Here is a 25622-nt window from a genome sequence, read left to right on the forward strand (position 1 = left end):
TTGATTTTTATTATATGCAGCTCTTTTTTGTTCATTTTCTTTTTTTTGACGTTCATTATCGAGTGGTTAAGGCTGAATAACACAGCCATGACGGAAAACTTTTTTAATATCATAGAGAGACAATAAATAAAGCTATGTTTGTGATAAATCTGCAATGAAAAAATGAAACTGGAAAATGCTACTAAAATGTTCAATTCCATTTTGAAAAGGTTGATATGTTCATACCAGGTAACCAATGGGAGACTTTTTACTCTTGGAGAATTTTTCTAACTCCTCCCAATCGTTTTTCTCAGCGAGAGCAGAGATCTTCAACCACCAGTACCTAAAAAGTACAGATCAGACATTACAATATGATGAAAATCAACATTTACTATAATGATTTTTAACTTTATTATAATTCATCTTCTGCAGTGCAGCAAGTTCTACTCAAATTACCTCCTTTTATTAGCTATGTAGCGATAATAATGAAACTAAAGGAACAACAAAACATAAACAGTACATGTGTAAAGATAAGCAGTCAGATTATTTATTATAGAACCTGTGATTTTTTTTTTCAAATTCAGACTCAATATTTTAACCACTGGGGTACACAGTCTTCCTACAGCTGTCATTAAAAAAACACTAAAAATACAAATTTTCAAGAAAAGAACTCAGAACAACAGAGTACATCACTTAAATAAGATATATAATTAATTTATATATTAACACCTGACTTCAAATACAAACAAAAATGCTCCTAGCCAGATCAGATTGTGTATTTCCATGTCACAAAACTCTGGTTTACAATAAAAATCCAAGCATATCATTCAACTGAGTGTGTATGGAGCACCATCCTGCTTTGCAATGTTGATTTTCAGTTAAGTCTTTTCTTTTCTGAAATACTGACTAAGCAAATCAATTGTGAAAAGTGATATTTTAAGCAAGTAGCACACACCTGGAATAACTCAAGTGTTCCTTCATATCATCCCCAAAAAAAACCTCCCTGTATTATGTAAAGAAGTATCATTTCTTTCATCTGTTTGGTAACTGTAAAATATACCTACATAAAAGGAGCTAAAATCATTTGAAAGTGGCTTAGATTTCATATGCTTTTAGACTATTTTGGAATAATCTATAACAAACAATAAACAGAAGTATGTTGCTCCTATGATGGTAAATCAAACATACTTACCTTTTGTCTGGAATTTTGAAATCCTTATAAAGCTGCTCAGCATGCCTGTGACTACCTTCTAGCAGAAGATTGTACACAGTGTCATGGAGAGAATGATCTACATAAGGCTTGTCAGTCTCATCTTGGAGTTTGCGCTGAAACTTTAACAACTTAATTTGTTCTTCTGTGGCCTGAATAAGGAACATAAGAATATATCTTATAAACATCTTTCAAAGCCATTTTACAGCAGACAGATATTTTGATACCTAGATTATACATTTGGTTTTAAAAAGGATAACTCATTTCACAAATAAACTATAAAATATTCTCTTTTCTTCCCCAATCCTTAAAACTATAGCACAATGAATTAGCAGAACCACAAATAATGTGCTGAAGGGACACTTGCTTCTTGCACAAACCAGGTATATTCTAATAAACTGCACACAGAGGCAGATGCTGGATTGCTTTGCCTAACGTCACAAATTGGTGTTAACAGTATTTGTAGAACAAAGGTATGTCTTTCAAAATTTTCTTAGGTACGCCCTTGTTTTTTCTTTTCTAGCTTCCTAAAAATGTATTAGATACACTGTCTATGATAAATGGCACAAGAATTATTTTACCTGTAAGAAGGAAAAAAAATCACAGACCTAATTAACTGGATACTTTGAGAACAATTATATAATAACTTAGAAAAATAAAAATAAATAAAAATTAAACTCCTGGAATGGAGCTCATTTGGTAGACATTGCAGCTTCTACTTTCCAGGCACTTACAGTACTGTGTAATTATCCATTTACATTTTTTGTGTGACTCTGCAGGAGGAGGCCTTGAGGAGCACATAGTATAAGTCAGCGTTTCTCAACCTTTAAGTATTTGTGACCCGAGTTTTCATAACAGTTTTAATCGCACCCCCCTAACGTTTTTTGAAACCCTAATAAAATTTATTCCTATATTTTTTGCTGCCGATACACCGCTACAAGTTTAAAATTTCCCTACAAATAGCAAAATTACGCCACATATGGCAACATTCCACCCCACAGTTTGAGAACCGCTGGTATAAGTCAAGTTAGTGTTCAGAGGAAAGTGGCTGCATTGAAGCCTCAACAATCTTTAACAGACAGTGACTACATCAACATGCGTCACAAAATTGGCCTTTCTGTGTGATGCTGATGTGGTTTTGATTATAGACTGTGTATCAATGTATAACACAATTTGTCTATTTTAGATATGAATATCCAAGCTGACAACATTCTCTAATACTTAATTTCTTGTGCACTTTGTAGTACCAGAATAATGCTCCAACCACACTACTATGTCTTCATTTAAAAAGTGTTCTAAATGAAAATGATCTCTGACCAAACTATTATTTTCACATTCTTTATGAAAGTATCTCTACCTGTACTTAAAAGACCAAAAATACATACAACATAGCCATTCACCTACACTGGACATGCGTGCCTTGGGGGAAAAAGGTAGAGGAAGTGTCTTTCTTGAAGGGACGGTTACAATACTAGCCTCAGGATTTATCACAAAAATGCAGCAACCAGTAACTTATTTGCCTTTTGCTCATGTATGCAGCAATCAAACTGTATAAAGCACAATTTAGATGCATATAGGTTAGCAACCCAATGAGCGTCATGGAAAGCATTTCACACCTAGGTCTTCAGTAGTGCTCCGTCTGAATCAACCCGCCCCTCAAAAACTAATTTATGGCTATAAAAACCATCTTAATATGCAGAAATACAGTATAAAGAGCCGTTGCATCGCAGATAGATAACTCCTGTAGCCACAATAAATGCCTTTATTGAATAGACAAACCAGGGGTGAACAAGTTCCTTTCTACTGCAGCTACAGCCCACGACACACATAAAAAACATCAATAATAACTCATAAACTTGCAATATTATTTAGGAAAATCGCAACATTTTACTCACCAAAAATTCGGATTATTTGTAAACAAAATCCATCCTCCTCTCTTTCCTCAAAAACAGTTCAATTACTCTGTCGTACAGATTATCCGTGCGCTTCAGTTCCATCACAAAGTCCCTTTCTATCGTCATCGAAGCTAATGCTGAAAGTCGAACCTGCCCTGTCGTATTTCTGGCAAAAGTTTTAATTCGCTTTAGGGCTGAAAATGTCCGCTCGACAGAAGCAGTGGACACGGGAATGGTCACCGCCAAACATACCAATGTGTACAGCTGCCCCATGATGCTCTCATTCAGATTTTTCTATTACACCATCCTATCCAATCAACGGGTCTGAATACGGTGACGTTGCCGTACGCCTGCTAGAAGGCCCTAGTGAAACCAACTCAAAATCTGATTGGTTGAAGCAACAGTTTAATCGACATTTATTTTGAGTTAGAGGGCCTGCAGAATGGATTGTGAAGGCCTCCTGGCAGACTTCTTTGACTTTGACCCTGCCTGGCAACAAATGATGGCTGAAATGTGATTGGTTAAATGCTTTAATACGAAAAAACATGTCTGGAAGCGGCACAACCATCGGAAAAGCTATGAAAGGAAGCATACAGACTATTTGGAATTATTTAATAAGTATTCATGGACAAAATATAATTAACATCAGTTTGTGATTCAGATATTTTTTTAGGTCAGCAGAGAAGGCCTTGCAGGCCCTGACGGCCCGCTATATTGGAAAATGGTTTTCTTTCTTGAAGGATAACCAGTCAGGGAATAAGATGTTGTAATGAGTGTGATCCAATCAGGGCAGGGCCACGTAACAAGCAAGAACCAATCAGTATGCAATTAGTCTACGTTTTCAAAACTCTACATGTTCACCAGTCCATACTGCAGCACACTGAACCAGTCTTTTCAGAAATGCACGACTGTAGAGAGTGGTAGGCGCAAGGACAACATGTTGTATTACAGGGCTACTTAATCTGATATCTGACTACTCAACATGAAATCTTTTGTTATTTAGTTTACAACTAACAACATTCATAAAGTCATTGATACTAATATTAAGTAGAATTTTGTTACACATTATTTATTCATTCATTCATCTGCTACCACTTATCCAAAGCTGGGTCACAGGGGCAACAGTCTTAGCAGTGAGACCCATACGTTCTTTTCCGCAGCCACATCTACCAACTTATACTGTGGGATTCCAAAGCATTCCCAGGCCATCTGGCCAATATAATCCTCCCAGCAAGCCCTGGGCCTTCCCCGGGGTCCGTAAAACCTCCACGGGGAGATATCCAGGATGTATCTGTATCAGATGCCCAAACTACCTCAATTGAATCCTCTCAAAACAGAGGGTCAGTGCCTCTCCTGGATGTCTACGCTTCTCATTCTGTCTTTAAGGAAGAGTCCAGCTATCCTGTGGAAAAAGCTAATTTTGGCTACTTTTCCCCACAATCTCATTCTTTTAGTTATTACCCAAAGCTCATGACCATAGGCGAAGATAGGTACATAGATTGAATTCTAAATCAACAGTTTAGCCTTCTGACTCAGCTTCTTCTCCACCACTACAGATTGGTGTAGTGAATGCATAATTGCGTTCACCACCCCAATCCGTCCTCTTAGGTGTAAGAGTCTGTCTTCACCAATACATTTTTATGATCTAATTTCTAAACCTTATAATTATAATTTTGGAATTTTAGTCTTAGTTTGATATTAAAGCTTTTGTTGATCAAAGTCAAAACATGAACATGAATCTTGCAACAGCCATGGAAATGTTTTAAATCACTACTCTAGACTAACAAAAATTAAAAATGACAACAATTTTAATTCTCACCTTGGCTGCAAACTCATTCCTTGCTTTACTGTACTCATCCACAGCTTTCTGCAATTCTGCCACACGAACTTCAACCTTCTGGCAATGACAAAAAACAAGATCTTAAAACCATAATGGAGTTAGGCTTAAATATGAACTCTTATGCAACTGTATTTATACACTATAACAGGTATTTCTTTTAACACAATTAGATATATATATATATATATAAATATATATATATATATACACACACATACATACACACACACACACACACACATTATATATATATATATATATATATATATATATATATATATATATATATATATATATATATATATATATATATATATATATACACATATACAGTACTGTGCAAAAGTTTTAGGCAGGTGTGAAAAAATGCTGTAAACAAAGAATGCTTTCAGAAATATAAATGATTGTTTATTGTTATCAATTTACAAAATGCAAAGTGAGCGAACAAAAGAAAAATCTAAATCAAATCAATATTTGGTGTTACTATCTTTTGCCTTCAAACCAGCATCAATTCTTATAGGTACACTTGCACAAAGTCAGGGATTTTGTAGGATTATAGTCAGGTGTATGATCAACCAATTGTACCAAATGGGTGCTAATGATCATCAATGTCACACGTAGGTTGAAACACAGTCATTAACTGAAACAGAAACATCTGTGTAGGAGGCTTAAAACTGGGTGAGGAACAGCCAAACTCTGCTACCAAGGTGAGGTTGTGGAAGACAGTTTCATGTCATAGCAAGATTGAGCACAGCAACAAGACACAAGGTAGTTATACTGCATCAGCAAGGTCTCTCCCAGACAAAGATTTCAAAGCAGATTGGGGTTTCAAGATGTGCTATTCAAGCTCTTTTGAAGAAGCACAAAGAAACGGGCAACGTTGAGGATCGTAGACGCAGTGGTCGGCCAAAAAAACTTAGTGTAGCAGATGAAAGACACATCAAGCTTATTACCCTTTGAAATCGGAAGATGTCCAGCAGTGCCATCAGCTCAGAACTGGCAGAAACCAGTGGGACCCAGGTACACCCATCTACTGTCCGGAGAAGTCTGGCCAGAAGTGGTCTTCATGGAAGAGTTGCAGCCAAAAAGCCATACCTCCGACCTGGAAACAAGGCCAAGTGACTCAAGTATGCACGAAAACATAGGAACTGGGGTGCAGAAAAATGGCAGCAGGTGCTCTGGACTGATGAGTCAAAATTTGAAATATTTGGCTGTAGCAGAAGGCAGTTTGTTCGTCGAAGGGCTGAGAGCGGTACAATAATGAGTGTCTGCAAGCAACAGTGAAGAATGGTGGAGGTTCCTTGAACGTTTGGGGCTGCATTTCTGCAAATGGAGTTGGAGATTTGGTCAGGATTAATGGTGTTCTCAATGCTGAGAAATACAGGCAGATACTTATCCATCATGCAATACCATCAGGGAGGTGTATGATTGGCCCTAAATTTATTCTACAGCAGGACAACGACCCCAAACATACAGCCAAAGTCATTAAGGACTATCTTCAGAAAAGAAGAACAAGAAGTCCTGGAAGTGATGGTATGGCCCCCACAGAGCCCTGATCTTAACATCATCGAGTGTGTCTGGGATTTCATGAAGAGACAGAAGGATGTGAGGAAGCCTACATCCACAGATGATCTATGGTTAGTTCTCCAAGATGTTTGGAACAACCTACCAGCCGAGTTCCTTCAAAAACTGTGTGCAAGTGTACCTAGAAGAATTGATGCTGTTTTGAAGGCAAAGGGTGGTCACACCAAATATTGATTTGATTTAGATTTCTCTTTTGTTTATTCACTGCTTTTTGTTGATTGATGAAAATAAATGATTAACACTTCCATTTTTGAAAGCATTCTTTGTTTACAGCATTTTTTCACACCTGCCTAAAACTTTTCCACAGTTTCCACAACTTTTCCACTTTTCCATATATACACTAATATATATATATATATATATATATATATATATATATATTATATATATATATATATATAAATACAGTGGTGTGAAAAACTATTTGCCCCCTTCCTGATTTCTTATTCTTTTGCATGTTTGTCACACAAAATGTTTCTGATCATCAAACACATTTAACCATTAGTCAAATATAACACAAGTAAACACAAAATGCAGTTTTTAAATGATGGTGTTTATTATTTAGGGAGAAAAAAAATCCAAACCTACATGGCCCTGTGTGAAAAAGTAATGTGAGGCAACTAAAGCATTTTTGTAATACAATCCCTTCATTTCAGGGGCTCAAAAGCAATTGGACAAATTAAATAACTGGAAATAAAATGTTCATTTCTAATACTTGGTTGAAAACCCTTTGCTGGCAATGACAGCCTGAAGTCTTGAACTCATGGACATCACCAGATGCTGGGTTTCCTCCTTTTTAATGCTCTGCCAGACCTTTACTGCAGTGGCTTTCAGTTGCTGTTTGTTTGTAGGCCTTTCTGTCTGAAGTTTAGTCTTCAACAAGTGAAATGCATTTTCAATTGGGTTAAGATCAGGTGACTGACTTGGCCATTCAAGAATTTTCCACTTCTTTGCTTTAATAAATTCCTGGGTTGCTTTGGCTGTATGTTTTTGGTCATTGTCCATCTGTATCATGAAACGCCGCCCAATCAATTTGACTGCATTTAGCTGGATTTGAGCAGACATTATGTCTCTGAACACCTCAGAATACATTCGGCTGCTTCTGTCCTGTGTCACATCATCAATAAACACTAGTGTCCCAGTGCCACTGGCAGCCATGCACGCCCAAGCCATCATACTGGTAGAGGTTGATCTTGGTTTCATCTGTCCAAAGAATGTTTTTCCAGAACTGTGCTGGCTTTTTTAGATGTTCTTTAGCAAAGTCCAATCTAGCCTTTCTATTCTTGAGGCTTATGAGTGGCTTGCACCTTGCAGTGCACCCTCTGTATTTACTTTTATGCAGTCTTCTCTTTATGGTAGACTTGGATATCGATACTCCTACCCCCTGGAGAGCGTTGTTCACTTGGTTGGCTGTTGTGAAGGGGTTTCTCTTCACCATGGAAATGATTCTGCGATCATCCACCACTGTTGTCTTCCGTGGACGTCCAGGTCTTTTTGCGTTGCTGAGTTCACCAGTACAGTATTTTGCGCACTATAAGGCGCACTTAAAAGCCTTTAATTTTCTCAAAAATCCACGGTGCGCCTTTAAATTCGGTGCACCTTATGTGTGCACTGAGTTCCAAAATCTGTAAAAATGTTGTTGTGCATTTTAGTAAGCGCTCTGCTTGATTGACTGTCAGACCATTTCCTGCCGACATAGGGACGTAGTAATACGTACACTATGAACGCTGGCAGCGATAAACCAATTGCAGAACATTACGTAAAGCCACGTACACTTACCTCCGCCACGCCTACGGCAGGTAGGTATATTGTACTACTGGTGCACTGCGAAACCACATTTGTTTGGCTAAGGACCCTGAAAATGGCATCAGAGAAGAGACATGCTTACGATGCACAATTCAAACTACAGGCTATCAGTTACGCGGTTGTAAATGGGAATAGAGCAGCAGCGAGAGAATTTAAAATCAATGAATCTATGGTTCGGAAGTGGAGGAAGCAGGAGAATGAATTGCGCCAAGTTAAAAAGACAAAAAAGAGTTTCCGCGGGAACAAGGTGAGGTGGCCAGAGTTGGAAGACCAACTTGAACAATGGATTCTTGAACAAAGAGCAGCCGGGAGAAGCGTCTCTACAGTCACCATTCGACTGAAGGCAATAACGATAGCACAAGACATGAAGCTTGAGCACTTTCAAGGAGGTCCGTCTTGGTGCTTTCGTTTTATGAAAAGGCGCCATCTCGCCATCCGCGCACGAACTACGGTGGCGCAGCAACTGCCAGCGGATTACAAAGAAAAGCTGACCATCTTCCGCACCTACTGCAGCAACAAGATTACCGACAAAAAAATCCAGCCCAACCACATCACCAACATGGACGAGGTCCCTCTCACTTTTGACATCCCCGTGAACCATACTGTGGAGAAAAAGGGGACCAGCACGGTATCCATACGCACCACGGGGCATGAGAAATCGGCTTTCACTGTTGTTCTTGGTTGCCACGGTAATGGACAGAAACTACCACCTATGGTCATTTTTAAGAGGAAGACGCTGCCAAAAGAAAAGTTTCCAGCCGGAGTCATCGTTAAGGCCAATCCAAAGGGCTGGATGGACGAGGAGAAAATGAGAGAGTGGCTGAGAGAGGTGTATGTGAAGAGACCGGGTGGGTTTTTCCATGCATCACCGTCTTTGTTGATCTGCGACTCCATGCGTGCCCATATCACCGCTACTGTGAAAAAACAAGTGAAGCAAATGAATACGGAGCTTGCCATCATTCCAGGAGGATTAACAAAAGAACTCCAACCGCTGGACATCGGTGTAAACAGGGCGTTCAAAGTGAAGATGCGAGCGTCATGGGAGCGATGGATGAGAGACGGCGAACACACCTTTACTAAGACTGGAAGGCAGCGCCGGGTGAGTTACGCCACCATATGTGAATGGATTGTGGATGCCTGGGCTAAGGTGTCTGCTTCGACTGTTGTCCGAGCTTACGCGAAAGCTGGAATCATTGTTGAACAGCCACCCGGCAACGAGACTGATTCCGACAATGACGAGAGGGAACCCGGCATGTTTGATGGCGAACTTGCCCATCTGTTCAATTCAGATACAGAAGGTGAGGACTTCGATGGATTTGTGACAACAAACTGATCAAAAAACAATGTGAGTGTATTTTTAAATACGTAGTAGAATAAGGTTTAACTAAACTCATTGTTTTGCTTCTGTTACCTTGTTTTTGCATGCGCCGAATAATACGGTGCGCCTTATGTATGGCTTAAGTACAGAAATAAGCCCCGCAATTGAGAGTGCGCCTTTCAATCCAGTGCGCCTTATGGTGTGCAAAATACTGTACTTGCTTTCTTTCTCAGGATTTACCAAACTGTAGATTTTGCCACTCGTAATATTGTAGCAATTTCTCAAATGGGTTTTTTCTGTTTTCGCAGCTTAAGGATGGCTTCATTCACCTGCATGGAGAGCTCCTTTGACCGCAATCTTCCACATGCAAGCAGCACACCTCAAATCAACTCCAGGCCTTTTATCTGCTTAATTGATAATGACATAACGACGGACTTGCCCATGAAATAGCCTTTGAGTCAATTGTCCAATTACTTTTGAGCCCCTGAAATGAAGGGATTGTGTTAAAAAAAAATGCTTTAGTTGCCTCACATTTTTATGCAATCATTTTGTTCACCCCACTGAATTAAAACTGAAAGTCTGCACTTCAGCTGCATCTGAGTTGTTTCATTTAAAATTCATTGTGGTAATGTACAGAACCAAAATTAGAAAAAACTTGTCTCTGTCCAAATATTTATGGACCTAACTGTACATATATATATATATATATATATATATATATATATATATATATATATATATATATATATTGTGACAGATTAGGGTCTCCGTGACCCCTTGAACCCTCAGACTACACGTCAGACACCAGGTAAAAGTCCAAATATGAATATTTATTAGGACAATAACGTGCACAAAGCACCCTCCTCTCCACAATACTCAATAATAAATCAATAAACAATCAATAATCCTCCACAATCCCAGACGCGTTACCCTCCTTCCATCCAGCTCAGCTCCCCGTCTGGGATTTCCCATAGTCCTTTTATTTTCCCTGACCCGGAAGTGTTTCCCATCCTACAGTCCATGTGATTTCTTATCACTTCCAGGTCAGATAAAAAGTCATTTTCTTCAACCCGGAACTTGCCTACGACGAACTTCCGGGTTATAGGGCACAAACAACTCTCTGGGCCTCCCTGCAGCGTCATCTGTTGGGCCCTGTGATATCCAGCAGGGCTGTAAAGGAAAACTCCATCGACCATGATTCCCTGCTGGTATTCGGGGCACTTCCATGCAGCAGGGACAGCTCCATCTGGCGGCCTGGGGGTGTTGGCCAGGGTGACAGGCCGGCCATATCCCACAATATATATATACATACATACATATATACACACACACACACATATATATCAGGGTGAGTCAAAATTATGTTAACACTAATGGTACTGCTATCTATATACTAATATATAATTTTTGTGGACAATTTTGACTCAACCTGCATATATATATATATATATATATATATATATATATATATATATATATATATATATATATATATATATATAGATATACTGTATATATATATAGATAGATAGATAGATAGATAGATAGATAGATAGATAGATAGATAGATACAGTAGACCCCCGCGAAGTCACGGTTCAGAGTTCGCAGCCTCAATCATTCATGGATTTTTCCTTAGAACTTGTCTAATAATTGTTAGTGGAAACCGCAAACATCCTCCGCAATTTTTATGGCTTTTTTCGTGGCAGTACTGTGCTGTAGAGAGAACAGAAAGCAACTGTAGAGGAAACGCGGCTTGGGATGGTGAAAGTAGCCAATAGAATTTGAAACTGCAACTCCCAGGAGTCCCTGCAGTGGATCTGATTGGTCTTCTGCTGAGGGTACTGGGGCTGTTGGGGTCAAAGCATGTCAGCGCGGCTTTTAAACAGGGGGCCGGTGACCAAAAGCAAAAAAAAAGTTTTTGTAATTTGTGTTTCAAGTTCCTCTCTCTCTGCCTGCCTTCTGTTGGGTTACCTGTACTTATTCATTTTGTTCTGGATCGTTTCGTGGTTGGCGTCTGGATTGTCTGCCGTCTGCCTGTGTGCATGAGGACTGTAAGTGGATTCATGGCCATCCTGCAAAGAAAGAAGCGCTCCTGAACCCGTCCACCCGTCTTCTCCATTTCAGGAACTAGCTGTAGGACTATCTTTACATTCCCATTCAACGTGCGGATCTTTGAACTATCTATGTTCATCATTACATTTCATCCATTGCCGTTTTTCATGATTTACTTTTTATGTTTTGTTGGTGCTTTGTTGTATTTAATGTGTAATCGCTGTAAGGGGAACAGGGGTGGTATGGTTTTTATTTATTTCATTTGTTTTCATTACATTCTTTATTTGCTGTTTGATTACCGGATTGCTTTGTTTATGTCTGTTTGTGAGTATGTGTGGGTTTGGCCAAGGCTGGGTGTGTCCCTGGAATCTCCACCATGAAAATAAATAAATCACTGTCTTCTCGACGGTGTGAATCTTAGCGGCACCGGACCGCTACAGCGTTATTCATTTCTCCTTGCTGCTGATTGACTGTGATGCATCTCCAGCTAAGTGTTCTTGTGTTTTCCGTTTTGTTCCTCTTAACCCTTAAACCGCCACAACCAGCTATAGTTGTTTCCCAGTGCCATTTTGCGAGCACGCAGGAGCTGATCAGTCAGTGCCGTACATTCGTTGAGCAGCCAGCTCATGACCACTGCCAGCCCCTTGTGAGGAGGGGGTCTGAACGCACCCCTAGAAGACATGGATGCTCCTCAACAAACCCTCTTAAAAACGCTGATAGACTACTTTCACATTGCTCCTTTACTTGCTGGGCTTACTTGCGGCTGCTCTGTCGTGTGATATGCTTTTCACGTGACGCTACGCATACTTAAAAGCCTGAACAGCACCTGTCCTTTTTGGCTGATTGCTTTGTTTCTGTCTTCTCCCCAAAACATACTCTGCTTTTGTTGGGGGTCCCGCTCCCGTTGTGCTCCCCTATGATGTTTGTCTATTCTTTAATCGAGAACTAACTGCATACTGAGCTTGTTTTACTTCTGAAAGAGACACGTTTGTTTGAAGTGTTTGAATAAAGTTCCTGTCTCTACAATCTCCTCTGTGTTTCTGTGCAATTCTGTGACCCAAGAGTGACACACTGCAGCCTCACTGTCTCTGGGATTGAGCCGCTGCACTAGACTAGCCTGCCAGCGTCAGCATTTACCTCTGTGTGCTTGCATGCTGTCAGTTCAAGCGCAGTTGGCTCAGTGATTTACTTAATTTCATCCATGACGTCAGCTGCATCTTGTACATATTGTTCCAGTAGTTTTTTTAAATAGTTTTTACAGTTCATTAGCAGTGTGTAAAATTATCAGTGTTGCAGTAATTGTGATGCTCTTTGCATGAAAAAAAAGTGTCCTATTAAAATACTTTTTCTTTGTGAATTGTTACGTTTACTTAAAGTGCAGCAAAAAAGTGGCATCCAAGGATGCATTAACCCCCAAATATGTGGCAGTTTAAGGGTTAAAGTCCCAAGATTCCACCAAAACATCCTACACCTTTAAACGCTTCTGGCAATGAAAACGCGCTTGCATGAATTACAGTACATATAGCGGTAACACTGGTATTTTACATTCTAGCACTGCGGGAGACATAGCAGTACAGTATACAGGTTTATCTTTACATTCTATTTTTAGGTAATGTATTAAGCTGAGTTTGAAATATAAGTATTTTGGGGGCATATTTAGGGTTTAAACTATAAAAATAAGCATTTTTTTTAACCACATCCAAAATTTTCACAATTCGCGGGTGCTCTAGGAATGTAACCCCCCCAAATTTTGGGGGTGTACTGTATACACACACACACATATATATATATATATATATATTGTGGCGGACAGCCAGGGTCCATGCCTGACCGGGACGCCCCTTTGCTATATATTCAGGGGGAGCAGCCATGGAATGTGCAATACCTCCCCCTGGACGCTAGATGGCCACCCTCCCTGGGTTGGGGCGGTGTCACGGTTTCCCGGAGGGCTCCATGGGAATTGGAGTTGGGTGCTGCCCTGTTGGGTCCTGCAGGTGCCGCCAGGTGGTGCTGCAGCTGGGACTCCTGAGCTTGTATGGGCAGTATATTGACCACACCCGGAAGTGCAGCCGGAACTCGAAAGTCAACCACCTGGAGCACTTGAGGGTGGACTATAAAAGGGGCCAACAGCCACTACTCAAGGGCCAGAGTTGGGAGGAGGAGGATGACGAAGATTGACGGAGGAGAAAGAAGATTGTGGTGTGCTTTTGTGTACTTGGGACAGTGTTGTGCCTGTGGGGGTCATGGGGAAGACGTGCCCCACAGGCGAAGAAAAATAAAACTTTCTTTGGTTTTTATATGTGCTTCCGGTGCGAATCTGTGTCGGGTCAGGCGCCTATATAGCGCCTTTTTACAATATAGATATAGATATATACAGTGGAACCTTGGGTTATGACTGTAATTCATTCCAAAACTCTGGTCGTAACCCAATTTGACCCGAAGTAACTTCCCTCATAGGATTGTATGTAAACACAATTAATCCATTCCAGACTGTACAAACTCTATGTAAACATATTTTTTTAAAGATTTTTAAGCACAAAAATAGTTAATTATACCATAGAATGCACAGCATAATAGTAAACTAAATGTAAAAACATTGAATAACACTGAGAAAACTTTGAACAGAGAAAAGTAACATTGCAAGAATTCACGCTATCGCCTTACGAACCGCTCGCTGTAAACACTTTTTTTTTTAAATGAGTTTTAAGCACAGGGAAAACATGAACATTTGAAAAATCCGTAATTTAATAAACAACCAAGAAAAGTAACATTGCAACAATGCACACTACGAACTGATCGCTGTAAACAGAAGTGAAGTGGAGGTTAAAATCCAATAGAAAAAAGTCTTCATTAAATACAAGGTTAAAACAGTGCTCAAATCAGTCTCTTTAAAAACAAGCCCGGTGCATTCTTTAACTGCCTTCTCGGCCTTATGTGGCCAGCCCTCCCTCTCTCTCTTTCGCACTCGCTGCACAGGGAGAGACTGAACACGTGCGGAAATCATTGGCGTGTATGAACCGGATGTGAAACTGGCTTGTTCGTCACCCGAGTGTGTGATTGTGAACAGAAACGTGTTTGAAACGGAAATGTAAAGAAGAAGCCAGCGGTAAAGCAAGTGAGACTCTGTAATAAGGACGGTTCGGTGCACGGAGAAGAAGTGCTGGCTAACCTCGAAGGACCTTCGGAGCACACGGCTTTACTATGCTTTTATGGTGCGGGCGTCGGCCATGGACGGACGGTAACGCCGAGACACCCGGGTGAGACAGACTTCTTCCTTCAACAAAGGAATCGTCGCCAGGCCGGTGAGATTGCTTCTTTTACATTTAAATTCAGTATATGAGTCAGCAGAACGTATCTGACTTGATCACTGGATTCATTGCTATTTGTGTGAGAGTTATTTTACTGATATTGAAAAGAAGAAAAACGACTGTTTAAATAAGGAGCTGGGAAGGTGAATGTAAAGAAGAAGACAGTGGTAAAGCAAGTGAGACTCCGTAATAAGGACGGTTGGGTGCACGGAGAAGGAGTGCTGGCTAACCTCGAAGGACCTTCGGAGCACACGGCTTTACTTTGCTTCTATGGTGTGGGCATCAGCCATGGACGGACGCTAACGCCGAGACACCCGGGTGAGATGGAGTTCTTCCTTCAACAAAGGAATCGTCACCAGGCCGGTGAGATCGCTTCTTTTACATTTAAATTCTGTATACGAGTCAGCGGAACGTATCTGACTTGATCACTGGATTCATTGCAGATTTCCCAGGCCATGTGAATTTAGACTTTAAAACAAAGTTAATATAAAAGAGACTGGGGAACGTGTGGGGATTGTGTGTGTCTAATTTATATTTGTATATAGATGTAATATAGGTTTATGTACTGTGAATATATTTGTGCTGTTTGTAAATAGGATAATTTTCCGTTTCTTTTCCTTGCTTGCTTTCTTTCTTTGCTGTTTCGCCGCTTTCTGGGGAGTATATTATAGAGTGTTTAAGGGGGTGGCATATTAATTAGGGTTTGTGTAGTTATTATAGATTTGACAAGGATTTAAAGGGTGTTTTGTTTGATTTATAATATATTCTTTTTTGATTGTTTAAAGAATTGTTGGGGTGATTATTTCCTTTGTATAAATTCATAAAAGACAACTCCAGATGAGGATATCAAATTGGGGCTAAGGTTCGGTTCCGTACTTAATAGAGTTAATTTTCCTAAGAGTAGGAGATTTTCGTGTGTGCTGGGCTCCTCATTCAACTTAAGAGGAACACGGTACACCTTGATAGTAAAAGAGATGAAGAAAACAGCTTTGCGTCTTTCTACTTTTTAACTGTGCCGAGCTGTAAACAATGTGAAGACGAGACCGCCTTCAGTGGCGAGGGGTTGTAAGAACAAAGTGGACGCTGGGAGGCGCGGAATGTCGGGCTTTTCCTCCTGGTCAACAGCTTCGCAACAGCGTCCTCTCTTCTCGCACTGTTTCTCACACTTCAAGTGCCCCGTCGGCTCCTGGGACAGTGGAAATCTTTGCGAATAAGTGTAATCGGCGCTATCGAAGCGGGACTCTCTTCGTAAATTGCGATGCACGGCTACTTACTGTCCCTTAAGATGAATTCGGGTCACTAAAACCCCGCAACATTCAAGGTTGCTTTTGTGATGAATTCTTTTAAGAAAATGGAGGGTTTACATCTAAAAAGATGTGCCGACCTCTTCATGTTAAGTATTAGACTTGGGAATTGTTTAGACCTTCTGCCCGTTAAGCACGGAAAGGCAGCGTCCACATTTCTCAGAATAATTTTTTGCTTAAATCACAGGCACATAGTACAAGGTTGTCAAACAGGTAGTTTGCCCGAAACCACTGCAGTAGTACTCAATGAATCTTTACTTCTTAACACTAGAATTACCAGAGTCTACGAAAAAACTCGTAGATCCAGCCCACCTTAAAACCGTTCTCACCTCTCTTTTGTCTTCTAAATGTGCCGATTAAGACGAGCAGCAAAAAGCCGGCTATTCCATCCCCCACCATCGCAAAACGTTCACTAAGTTTTCCCAGCTCATGCCTTGTTTGATTATCTGGGAGTGACTGAACTGGAGTTTTAGAGTGGAAATAATAGATCGTTATTTGGAACACATGCAGTTCATGTGTGTTCCGTTTCTACAGTAATCTGTGTAAACGCATTGTTAAAACAGAAACTTTTTCATATTTTAGTAATAAATGTTACAAAATGTAGGCATAAACTATAGAACGTGTGAAGCCTGACAGCCAAACATCAAATAAACACTTTCACAAAAGGTTCAAGGCTATAACAACACTGTCTGTGGTGTAACGCTGAGATTTGCTGACTTGGAGCACAGCAACCTTGCCGTGCTATAGAGACACGAGTTCGATTCCCAGCTTTGGAGAAAGTGTTTTTTTTTTTCCTCAAACGGACATAAAATGTATAAATTGGTATGACTGTAAATCGTTAAGTGTAAAATGTCGATTGCGGTTATTTCTGTTGATTAATTCATGCATTTTACTTAGAGTCAGAACAGGTGCTTGTTCGGCTTATTCAGGTTCTGATCTGACTCAAACAGCGCCAGTATAACTTCACACCCAACCTGACGCTGTTCGTTTTCAAATAATATTGCATTACTTTGACGATGTTTTCTGATTGGTACTATTCGCATCATAAAATGATTTCTTCAAAACGTCACATATATTTGTCTCTTTCTTTTTTTTAAAATGTGCGTTGTAGCACGCAGCAACTGGCCACCTGCATGTTCTTGCGCACACTGAATAAGACAGCGCTATATGCAATCATCAGATTCAAATGTTAACAGTTATATAGCACGGAATGGAAATCAGCAGTTCTTAGCATTGCACCACGCAAGCTGTCATATCAACCGCCTACTGTAACTTGCTTTCTTTTTTCTTCGGTTATAGTCTTGAATAAAAGTGCGCTTGTTTTGTTATACTTTTACATCAACATATGTTCCTGTGTTTGAGCTACATGGGCATGCTCAAAAAATACACGTGTAATGCCACGAAAAGTGCATGCAGACACTTCAGTTCGCAAGCATTGGTACGACAATGCAGTCACAAGTACACTGCAGAGCTATAGCGCGTCTTTATGTGAAAACAGCAGTGTCAGATGGGGAGTGTCTGATGATTGCATATAGCGCTGAAGTTACTACTCTTTACTATGCTTTCCTCCGCATGTCCTGGAGTACAAAAGAAACAGCATACAGCAACATGTGGGGACTGGCAAGATTGTGGGGAAAAAAAAACACGTGGTCCTATGTATCGTGATACACTGCAGAGCTATAGCGCGTCTTTTTGTGAAAAAAGCAGTGTCAGGTGGGGGTTGGGGTGGTGGTAGGGAAGGATCCTGAACGCGACAGAGAATGAAAAATGAATTAAAAAAAAACCAAAGCTAACCTTTGCAAATATTATAAATTACACCGGCTGTTACAGACTGAAATCAAATGTATCTTTTTATTCTAAAACAGTAAAAATAAGAACACTTCACAAAAGGGAGTCATGCAGGATCGAACTCGTGACCTTCTGATTGCCAGTCAGCAACTGATACTGTTGCGCCACGGCAGCAGTCATAGTAAATGAGTGTCAATGTCGCACACTAAGGCGGCTTTTTTTTTGTACCTTTTGTGAAAGTGTTTCTTTGATATTTGGACTTCAGGCTTCATAAATTATATAGTTTATGCCTACATTTTGTCATTTGTTACTAGAATATAAAAAACGTTTCTGCTTTAAAAATGTGTTTACACAGATTACTGTAGAAACGCAACACACATGAAACGCGTGTGTTCCAAATAACGATTTATTAATTCCACTCTAAAACTCCACTTCACTCCCAGATAATCAATCAAGACATGAGCTGGGAGAAGTTCGTGTACGTTCTAAGTCGGTGGGGGGATGGAATAGCCGGCTGCTTGCAGCATGTCTTTATCAGTACATTTAGATGACAAAAGACGCTGGCAGAGAGGTGAGAACGGTTTTAAGAAGCGATTTAAGGTGGGCCGGATCTACGAGTTTTTTCGTAGGCTCTGGTAATTCTAGTGTTAAATGTTAATGTTTGACTGTTTAATAATTTATACGCTTCTTATATCTTCTTCAAATTCTTTTATCAAAATGTTTTACTACTTAATAATTAATATTTATTGTATAATTTCTATTTATTGTAAATGCTCTTTATTTGTTCAAAAATAACATTGGTAATTAACAAACTTATTTTATAAATACTACATTTTAGTTTTTTTCCCTTGCACTCAGTGAGCGAAGCCACTGGGTAATCAGCTAGTATATATACTGTATATATAAATATCTACGTGTGGAAGTGTGTCTGTCTGTCCGTGTCTTCCTTTCAATTACCCCAGGCTTTTTACAGCACGGTCTTGCACAGCTAGTATATTTTATTTATATATATATATATATATATATATATATATATATATATATATATATATATAGTGAAAGGTGCTATATATGCGCCCGACCCGACACAGACTGACAACGGAAGCACGTTAAAATCAACAAAAATGATTTTATTTTCTTCCCCTGGAGCCCACGTCTTCCCCGTGTCCCTCAGGTATAACACAGTCCCAACACAGTCCCAAAGCACACCAAATAAACCCAACAGGGCTGCATGAAACTCCAATTCCCATGGAGCCCTGGGGGAGATCGATGGCTGCTCGCCCTGAACATATATTGAAGGGGAGCTGGCTGTCTGTCACAGTATTTTTTATATATATATATATATATATATATATATATATATATATATATATATATATATATATATATATATATATATATATATATATATATTGTGACAGATAGAGGGCACTGTCATCCTCTTGAACCCTCAGGTTTGACTGCAGACACCAGGTAAAAGTCCAAATATAATTTATTTGAACAATAAACCATAATAATCACAATCCTCCACTCCCAGACGCGTTGCCACCCTTCCACCCAGCTCAGCTCGACGCTCTGGTCTCTCACAGTCCTTTATATAGTCCGTGACCCGGAAGTGTTTCTCTCTCTCTCTGTCCATGTGATTGTGAACACTTCTGGGTCAGATAAAAGCTTCTTTTCTTCAACCCGGAAGTGTGTCATTCGCTCTGTCGCCTTGACTAAAACGCACTTCCGGGTTATAGGTGAAACCAAAGTCTCTGGGCCTTCCTGCAGCATCCCCCCATGGTATCCAGCAGGGCTGTGATGAAAAACTCCACTGACCATGATGCCCTGCTGGAACTCGGCACACCTCTATGTTGCAGGCAGGGCTCCACCTGGCGGCCTGGGGGTATTGGCCGGGATAAAAGGCCATGTCCCACAATATATATATATATATAATTATGTTTCAGCAATATGTTGTGTGTTTATGTTGTTCTTATTTTTTTCTGTGCTGCATTTGTAATTACTTTATTATCACACTGGGCATGACAGTGAAAGTGATTTAATATGGAAAAAAGGAACTGAATAAACAATCATATTTGTGTGTTTAAACAAATCCTCTAAAAGCTGCAATAGGAAATAATCAGTATCATATAGCTTACTCACTGCTTCTTGGTAGCTCTCTTGCACATAAAAGTTGGCCAGCTCTTGATGGTCATCTTCCTGATTATAAAGGTCTTTAAGCGTGTCCTGCTCCTGGTGCTTGCAAAACTGATACAAAATTGAAAATAAATACAAGATCACAATTTTCCCTGGTCATTAATCTGTCTAATCATCTATAACATTTGTAAAAGTGTGCTATCACCTTTGCATCATCAAAGTATGAAAACAGTAAAATTAGTTTTAATTTTAATGCATAACATAGACAGGAAAATTAAATTATGCTAAAAATGATGTTTACTAGGTGTAAATAGAAAGGCCCTATTATTCTTTAAAATATTTTGAATACAATATAGTCAATACTTTGCAGTGATATCTTGGCTGATAAAGTAAAAATAAATATAACTAATTTAGTTCAAGAAAGGTACATTGCATATACAGAGGCACAAATATTATGTCATTTTACAAAGTATAAATAAACCAGCTCACCCACAATTTCAGTAGAACTGTTTAAATTAAACCATAACTGGCTGGTGGACTTTGGAAGTAGATAGTCATGAAATAGCAATTCAAGATCAGCAAGTACAAAGGCTGATCACTAACATATTGGCCAAGGTAATCTGGAAACAGGTACACATATGAGCAATAAGTACTGTAGTCCAACAAGGTGTTCACCATGGACAATACATGACTAGCACATAAATCAAATAACAATTCACCACTCAGATCTGGATATGCCAAGTGGGCTGTAATGCTCATTGCATTTACAGGATTTTTCTTCTGTTTTACTGTGTACTCTCTTCATTTTGTCAAAATATTTTATGTCATTCAATTGTTAATTATAAGACAAACTGAGTTTCCCTTTCAGGGATAATGAATGTCATGTTGACATTGATGAGATTAGGATCATCAAAAAGCATTAACAGTCACTATTTGACCTTAGGGCTGCAACCACTTCAAATGGAAGTAAAAGTCATAGTGTGTCAGGCAAATAAGCAGTATTTCACAAACACACTAAATAATATGGCTGTTCACTCCATCTCCCTCATAACCAATACATCTCATTAACCCACTTCTGATTATTAAGCATCACTCCCACCTAACCTACAAAGGACAACACTATTCAAAGGATGACTTTCCTGCCATGATGAATGAACCCGTGTAGTATAGGCTCTCAAAAGAGGTAATGAAATAAAGGAATCGTCAGAGATCCCCACTTTGTTAAAAGATGACAGCATGGGCTATGTATCAATTTTTGTTAACTGTTTTCCCAGTGCTTAATCTCTAAGAACCCTGGGCAAGGAAGGAACTGGCATGCCAGGCCATCACAAGGGCAATGTGGGATATGCGGAAATAAAATGGATCTCCTGGCAGAAACCCATGCAAATACATAGGAAAACTGTAAAAGAAAGAGGTGCTTAAACCTTGCTTATTATCAGAAATTGGCAAAATATAATTTAATCACTGAAAAGAAATCTGTGGTGCACGACTAGATCTGTTCTTCTACCTCCACATACGTAAATTGCTTATGTTTCTTTCTTTTCCCATGAGACTAATCAGATAATTTAATGAAAATAACATAGTTCTTTGTAATTAACAAAATTCATGTTGATTAGTAAGCTGTGATTTTATTTCCTCAAACACTTTACACTTTGGTGGATATACTTTGCCATAGATTTTGTGAGCATCTTAAAACATCACTTCAGCTAAGTATGATGTGTCAAGTCCTAATCATAGAGTCAATATATTACATTAGTATAATGACTAGAAAATCATTAAGTGCAGGCTCCATACAACCAAAGGCATATATAATACTTTTAACAATCTCCTCTCTTTTTTATTCTATTTATTTTTATTCATTTATTTACATATATTTACATTTGTTGAAGTTTTGCTCTGCTGGCCTGCCTCTCTTTCTTATGGGTGGGGGTTGATTAGTTTCAAACCTAGATTTGTTAAACTTGACTTACTTGTACGGATTGTAGTTTGATTCTAATAAAATTAATAAAATGTTAAAAACAAGAAAAAAAACAATCTATTGTCAGTTCAATCTTTATTTACTGTTGGTAAAGTGAAATAAAAATATTCAGAAGAGAAAGCACTGTCAGCATATATATTCTAAATGCAAAAAAACTATAGTGGTTAAGTCTTCATTTAATTTATGAATAAAATACAATTTCAGTTGCTTTAATGGCCCTCTTAAAAGAAATGCACTTAATTACTGTTAGTTTTAATTATAATCATACCTGTCTATACAAGCTAAGTGCAACTGGATGCTTGCGTAGAGTAAGAAAGAAATCTCTGCGGTTCATTTCATTCTTCAGATACATCACAACTGTATAAACTGAATTACAAAAGAAATTGTGAAAATCCATGGTTAGTATGCTCATGAAAACATTTAATCTAGGCAATATACCATTTTTCACTGAATTATACAATTATTTTAATATATATATTTTTAATAATAGCTTATTTTAGTTCAGCATTTTAGTGATTGGAATCCCCCTGCTGGTCAGTAAATGATCTTACAAGAAGGTAACCTCTGACTTATCAGAATACACCAAATAATTCAAAATACACTAGATCAGGCATGTTAAACTCACTACCATTGGTGGGCCGCTTCGACTGTTATACTATTATACAAAGTTACTGTAGCTTTCTTTCCAATACTGAAAACTTTAAAAAAAATGTAACACTTAAAGTTTAAAAAAAAAGCAATTTATTTCCATGCAGTCTCCATACAACAGTGTAGAATTAGAGTCTTAACCTCTTAGCTAGGTCCTTATTATATTACTAGGCTCACCCTCCTTTTAAGGCGACCGACTTTTATCCTCAATTTGTGTGCGCTCCATGTGTACATCAGGCATGTAAGTGTAGGGAATGAGAACATCAAAGTGCCCATTCATAACATCTCCCGAAAACTTAAGTTTTTTTATCCCCTCGAGTGCCTGTCCAAACTTGGAGTGTAGGACTCCATAATAATATACTTGAAACTCATAGGGGAACAACTCTCCCGCTGCCATTAGCTCAAAAATGGTACCATAAGTTTGAGACTTTGACAATTCAGTGAGATACTGAAGCTCATTTGTATAAGAGATTCCTGACGGCGTCATTGTAAATGGCTGAAACCTTGACCAATTACTTAAAACATGTCGTACAATGTCAGCCTGAATCTGTACCGCTAAAGACGGAGTTTCATGCACTAAATAAGCTATCCATATTACTAACCGAGAATGGTAAACTGGATGGCATGTACGCAGGTTTACTAACTAAACCGGATGGCATGGATGCAGGTACACGGCGATGGGACCATGAAACGTACTGCGCAGGCGCGTACAGCGCACGTCTCATAAACTGCAATCGAAGTCATATCCACCGCGAACGAAGGACTCACGGCCCAAAAACGAAACAGCTGAACTGACGTGAATGAGAAATGAAGCAACAAGGCACCCATAGCTAACGACTACCGACACAGCCACGCCAAAAAGAGGATTCTGCGCTGCAGCCCGGATTCAAATGGAAGAGGCTACGGCGGCCCCACAGGTCCACAAAGATAGTACGAAACGCGCAGGCGTCGCCGCCATATTGTGAGTGGCACTACTACGGAGGGCGCAGGTGTCACCGCCATATTGTGTGTGGCACTACTGCGGAGTGAAGTTAGGAATAATGTGCTGCTTGGGATAGAACAAACCGCTGAACGCTTTACACCGAATTCAAACACAATACAGCTCAACGATACAAACACGAGCCCACCTGGATAAGATCAATGAACGCAGGCGCCTACACCGCGCGTCTGAAACTGCGGAAGCAAAGCAGGCACGGGTTCAAAACGAACGAGCTCGACTGACGGATATACAAACACGAGCCCACCTGGATAAGATCAATGAACGCAGGCGCCTACACGGCGCGTCTGAAACTGCAGAAGCAAAGCGGGCACGGCTCCAAGACGAGCGAGCTCATCATATAAGAGCTCACCCATCAAAAAACACTCAGTCATGTAGTACACACAGATCATGTGCTCTCAGCACATATAAAGCGCATAAGGACAATACGGAAAATAGAGACCCAAAGGCGATGCAGAGAAAAAAAAGGCGGATAAGATATTATGAAAGCAGTGGAATTTGAAAGGTTCCAACAAACGATGGCGCGATACACATGCAGAGAAAGGTACAGAATATGAAAGCAGTAAAATCCAAAAGTATTATGGTGTCCCAGCCAGGTTGAGGGCTTTTTGGTTTTAAGTGACTGTTAGGTCCGATTGAGGGAGGGTGGAGTTCAGCACGGAAGACTGATAGCGGGGTGTTGATTGATGCGGTAAGGGGGGGGGGGGGCGTTAGATAGGGTGCTAGAAAGTTGTGTTTGGGGTTAGGAAGTCGGCGATTGTTCAAGTAAAACTTTTGTGACATTTTATCATGTCAGTCGCTACAGTATCAAAGAAAAGATAGAAAAGATTGCATTACCGCAAACAAAAGGTGATTAATCATCAGAGCCAGGAGTAATTGAAAAAATAGCAGGACAAATCAAGGTCAGAAATAAAAGGCAAAGAGTAAACAACAAAGTCTTTTCGCATTTGCATCATTCAATACACAAAACGTGCATTTACACAATAATGGACCATACACTATGAGAATCTGTGGTCCCGGAACAGTTAAAGCAACAAGTTAAATTTCAAACAATACACAATTCGGTCAGGTATATATTGATGATCATGAAAAGATAGAAAAGATTGCATTACCGCAAACAAAAGGTGATTAATCATCAGAGCCAGGAGTAATTGAAAAAATAGCAGGACAAATCAGTGGTGAGAAATAAAAGGCAAAGAGTAAACAACAAAGTCTTTTCGCATTTGCATCATTCAATGCACAAAACATGCATTTACACAATAATGGACCATACGCTATGAGAATCTGTGGTCCCGGAACAGTTAAAGCAACAACAAGTTAAATTTCAAACAATACACAATTCGGTCAGGTGTATATTGATGATCATGGAGAAGCGATGCAAATTTTAACAGGCAAAAAAGAAAGGTAATGTATATATTCCGCAAATAACATTACACACCAAAGAAGATCGTCACATGCCATTCATATTAAAATGTTTACAGTTTACCGTCAGAATAGCATTTGCTATGACAATCGATAAATCACTGGGACAAACATTACAAAAGTTCAGATTATTTATTAGAGAAACAGAAACAATATTCACTTACGGGCATTGTCACAATGTGTCTCCAAAAAAATGTTTTTTAATGAAGCTTTAAAGTAAAAGTGCAAATAATAAAATTGAAACAATTCCAAAGAAAAAAAAAACCTGGATAAGATCAATGGACGCATGCGCCTACAACGCGCATCTGAAACTGCGGAAGCAAAGCAGGCACGGGTTGAAAACGAACGAGCTC

General features: G+C 39.4%; 1 protein-coding gene across 1 annotated transcript in view; it reads right to left on the reverse strand.

The window, feature by feature from the left end:
- vps16 (VPS16 core subunit of CORVET and HOPS complexes) overlaps positions 1-25622 on the reverse strand; it is a 118009-nt gene that overhangs the window by 6775 nt on the left and 85612 nt on the right. Inside the window, exons 18-22 of the mRNA XM_051931057.1 lie at positions 22471-22568; positions 20231-20335; positions 4904-4981; positions 1172-1341; positions 226-322 (exon numbers count right to left, since the gene is read on the reverse strand). Of these exons, the coding sequence (XP_051787017.1) occupies positions 226-322; positions 1172-1341; positions 4904-4981; positions 20231-20335; positions 22471-22568 (548 nt within the window). The remainder of the gene's footprint in view (positions 1-225; positions 323-1171; positions 1342-4903; positions 4982-20230; positions 20336-22470; positions 22569-25622) is intronic.

Source organism: Erpetoichthys calabaricus, chromosome 8 (genome assembly GCF_900747795.2).
Source record: "Erpetoichthys calabaricus chromosome 8, fErpCal1.3, whole genome shotgun sequence".
NCBI classification, from domain to species: Eukaryota; Metazoa; Chordata; class Cladistia; order Polypteriformes; family Polypteridae; genus Erpetoichthys; species Erpetoichthys calabaricus.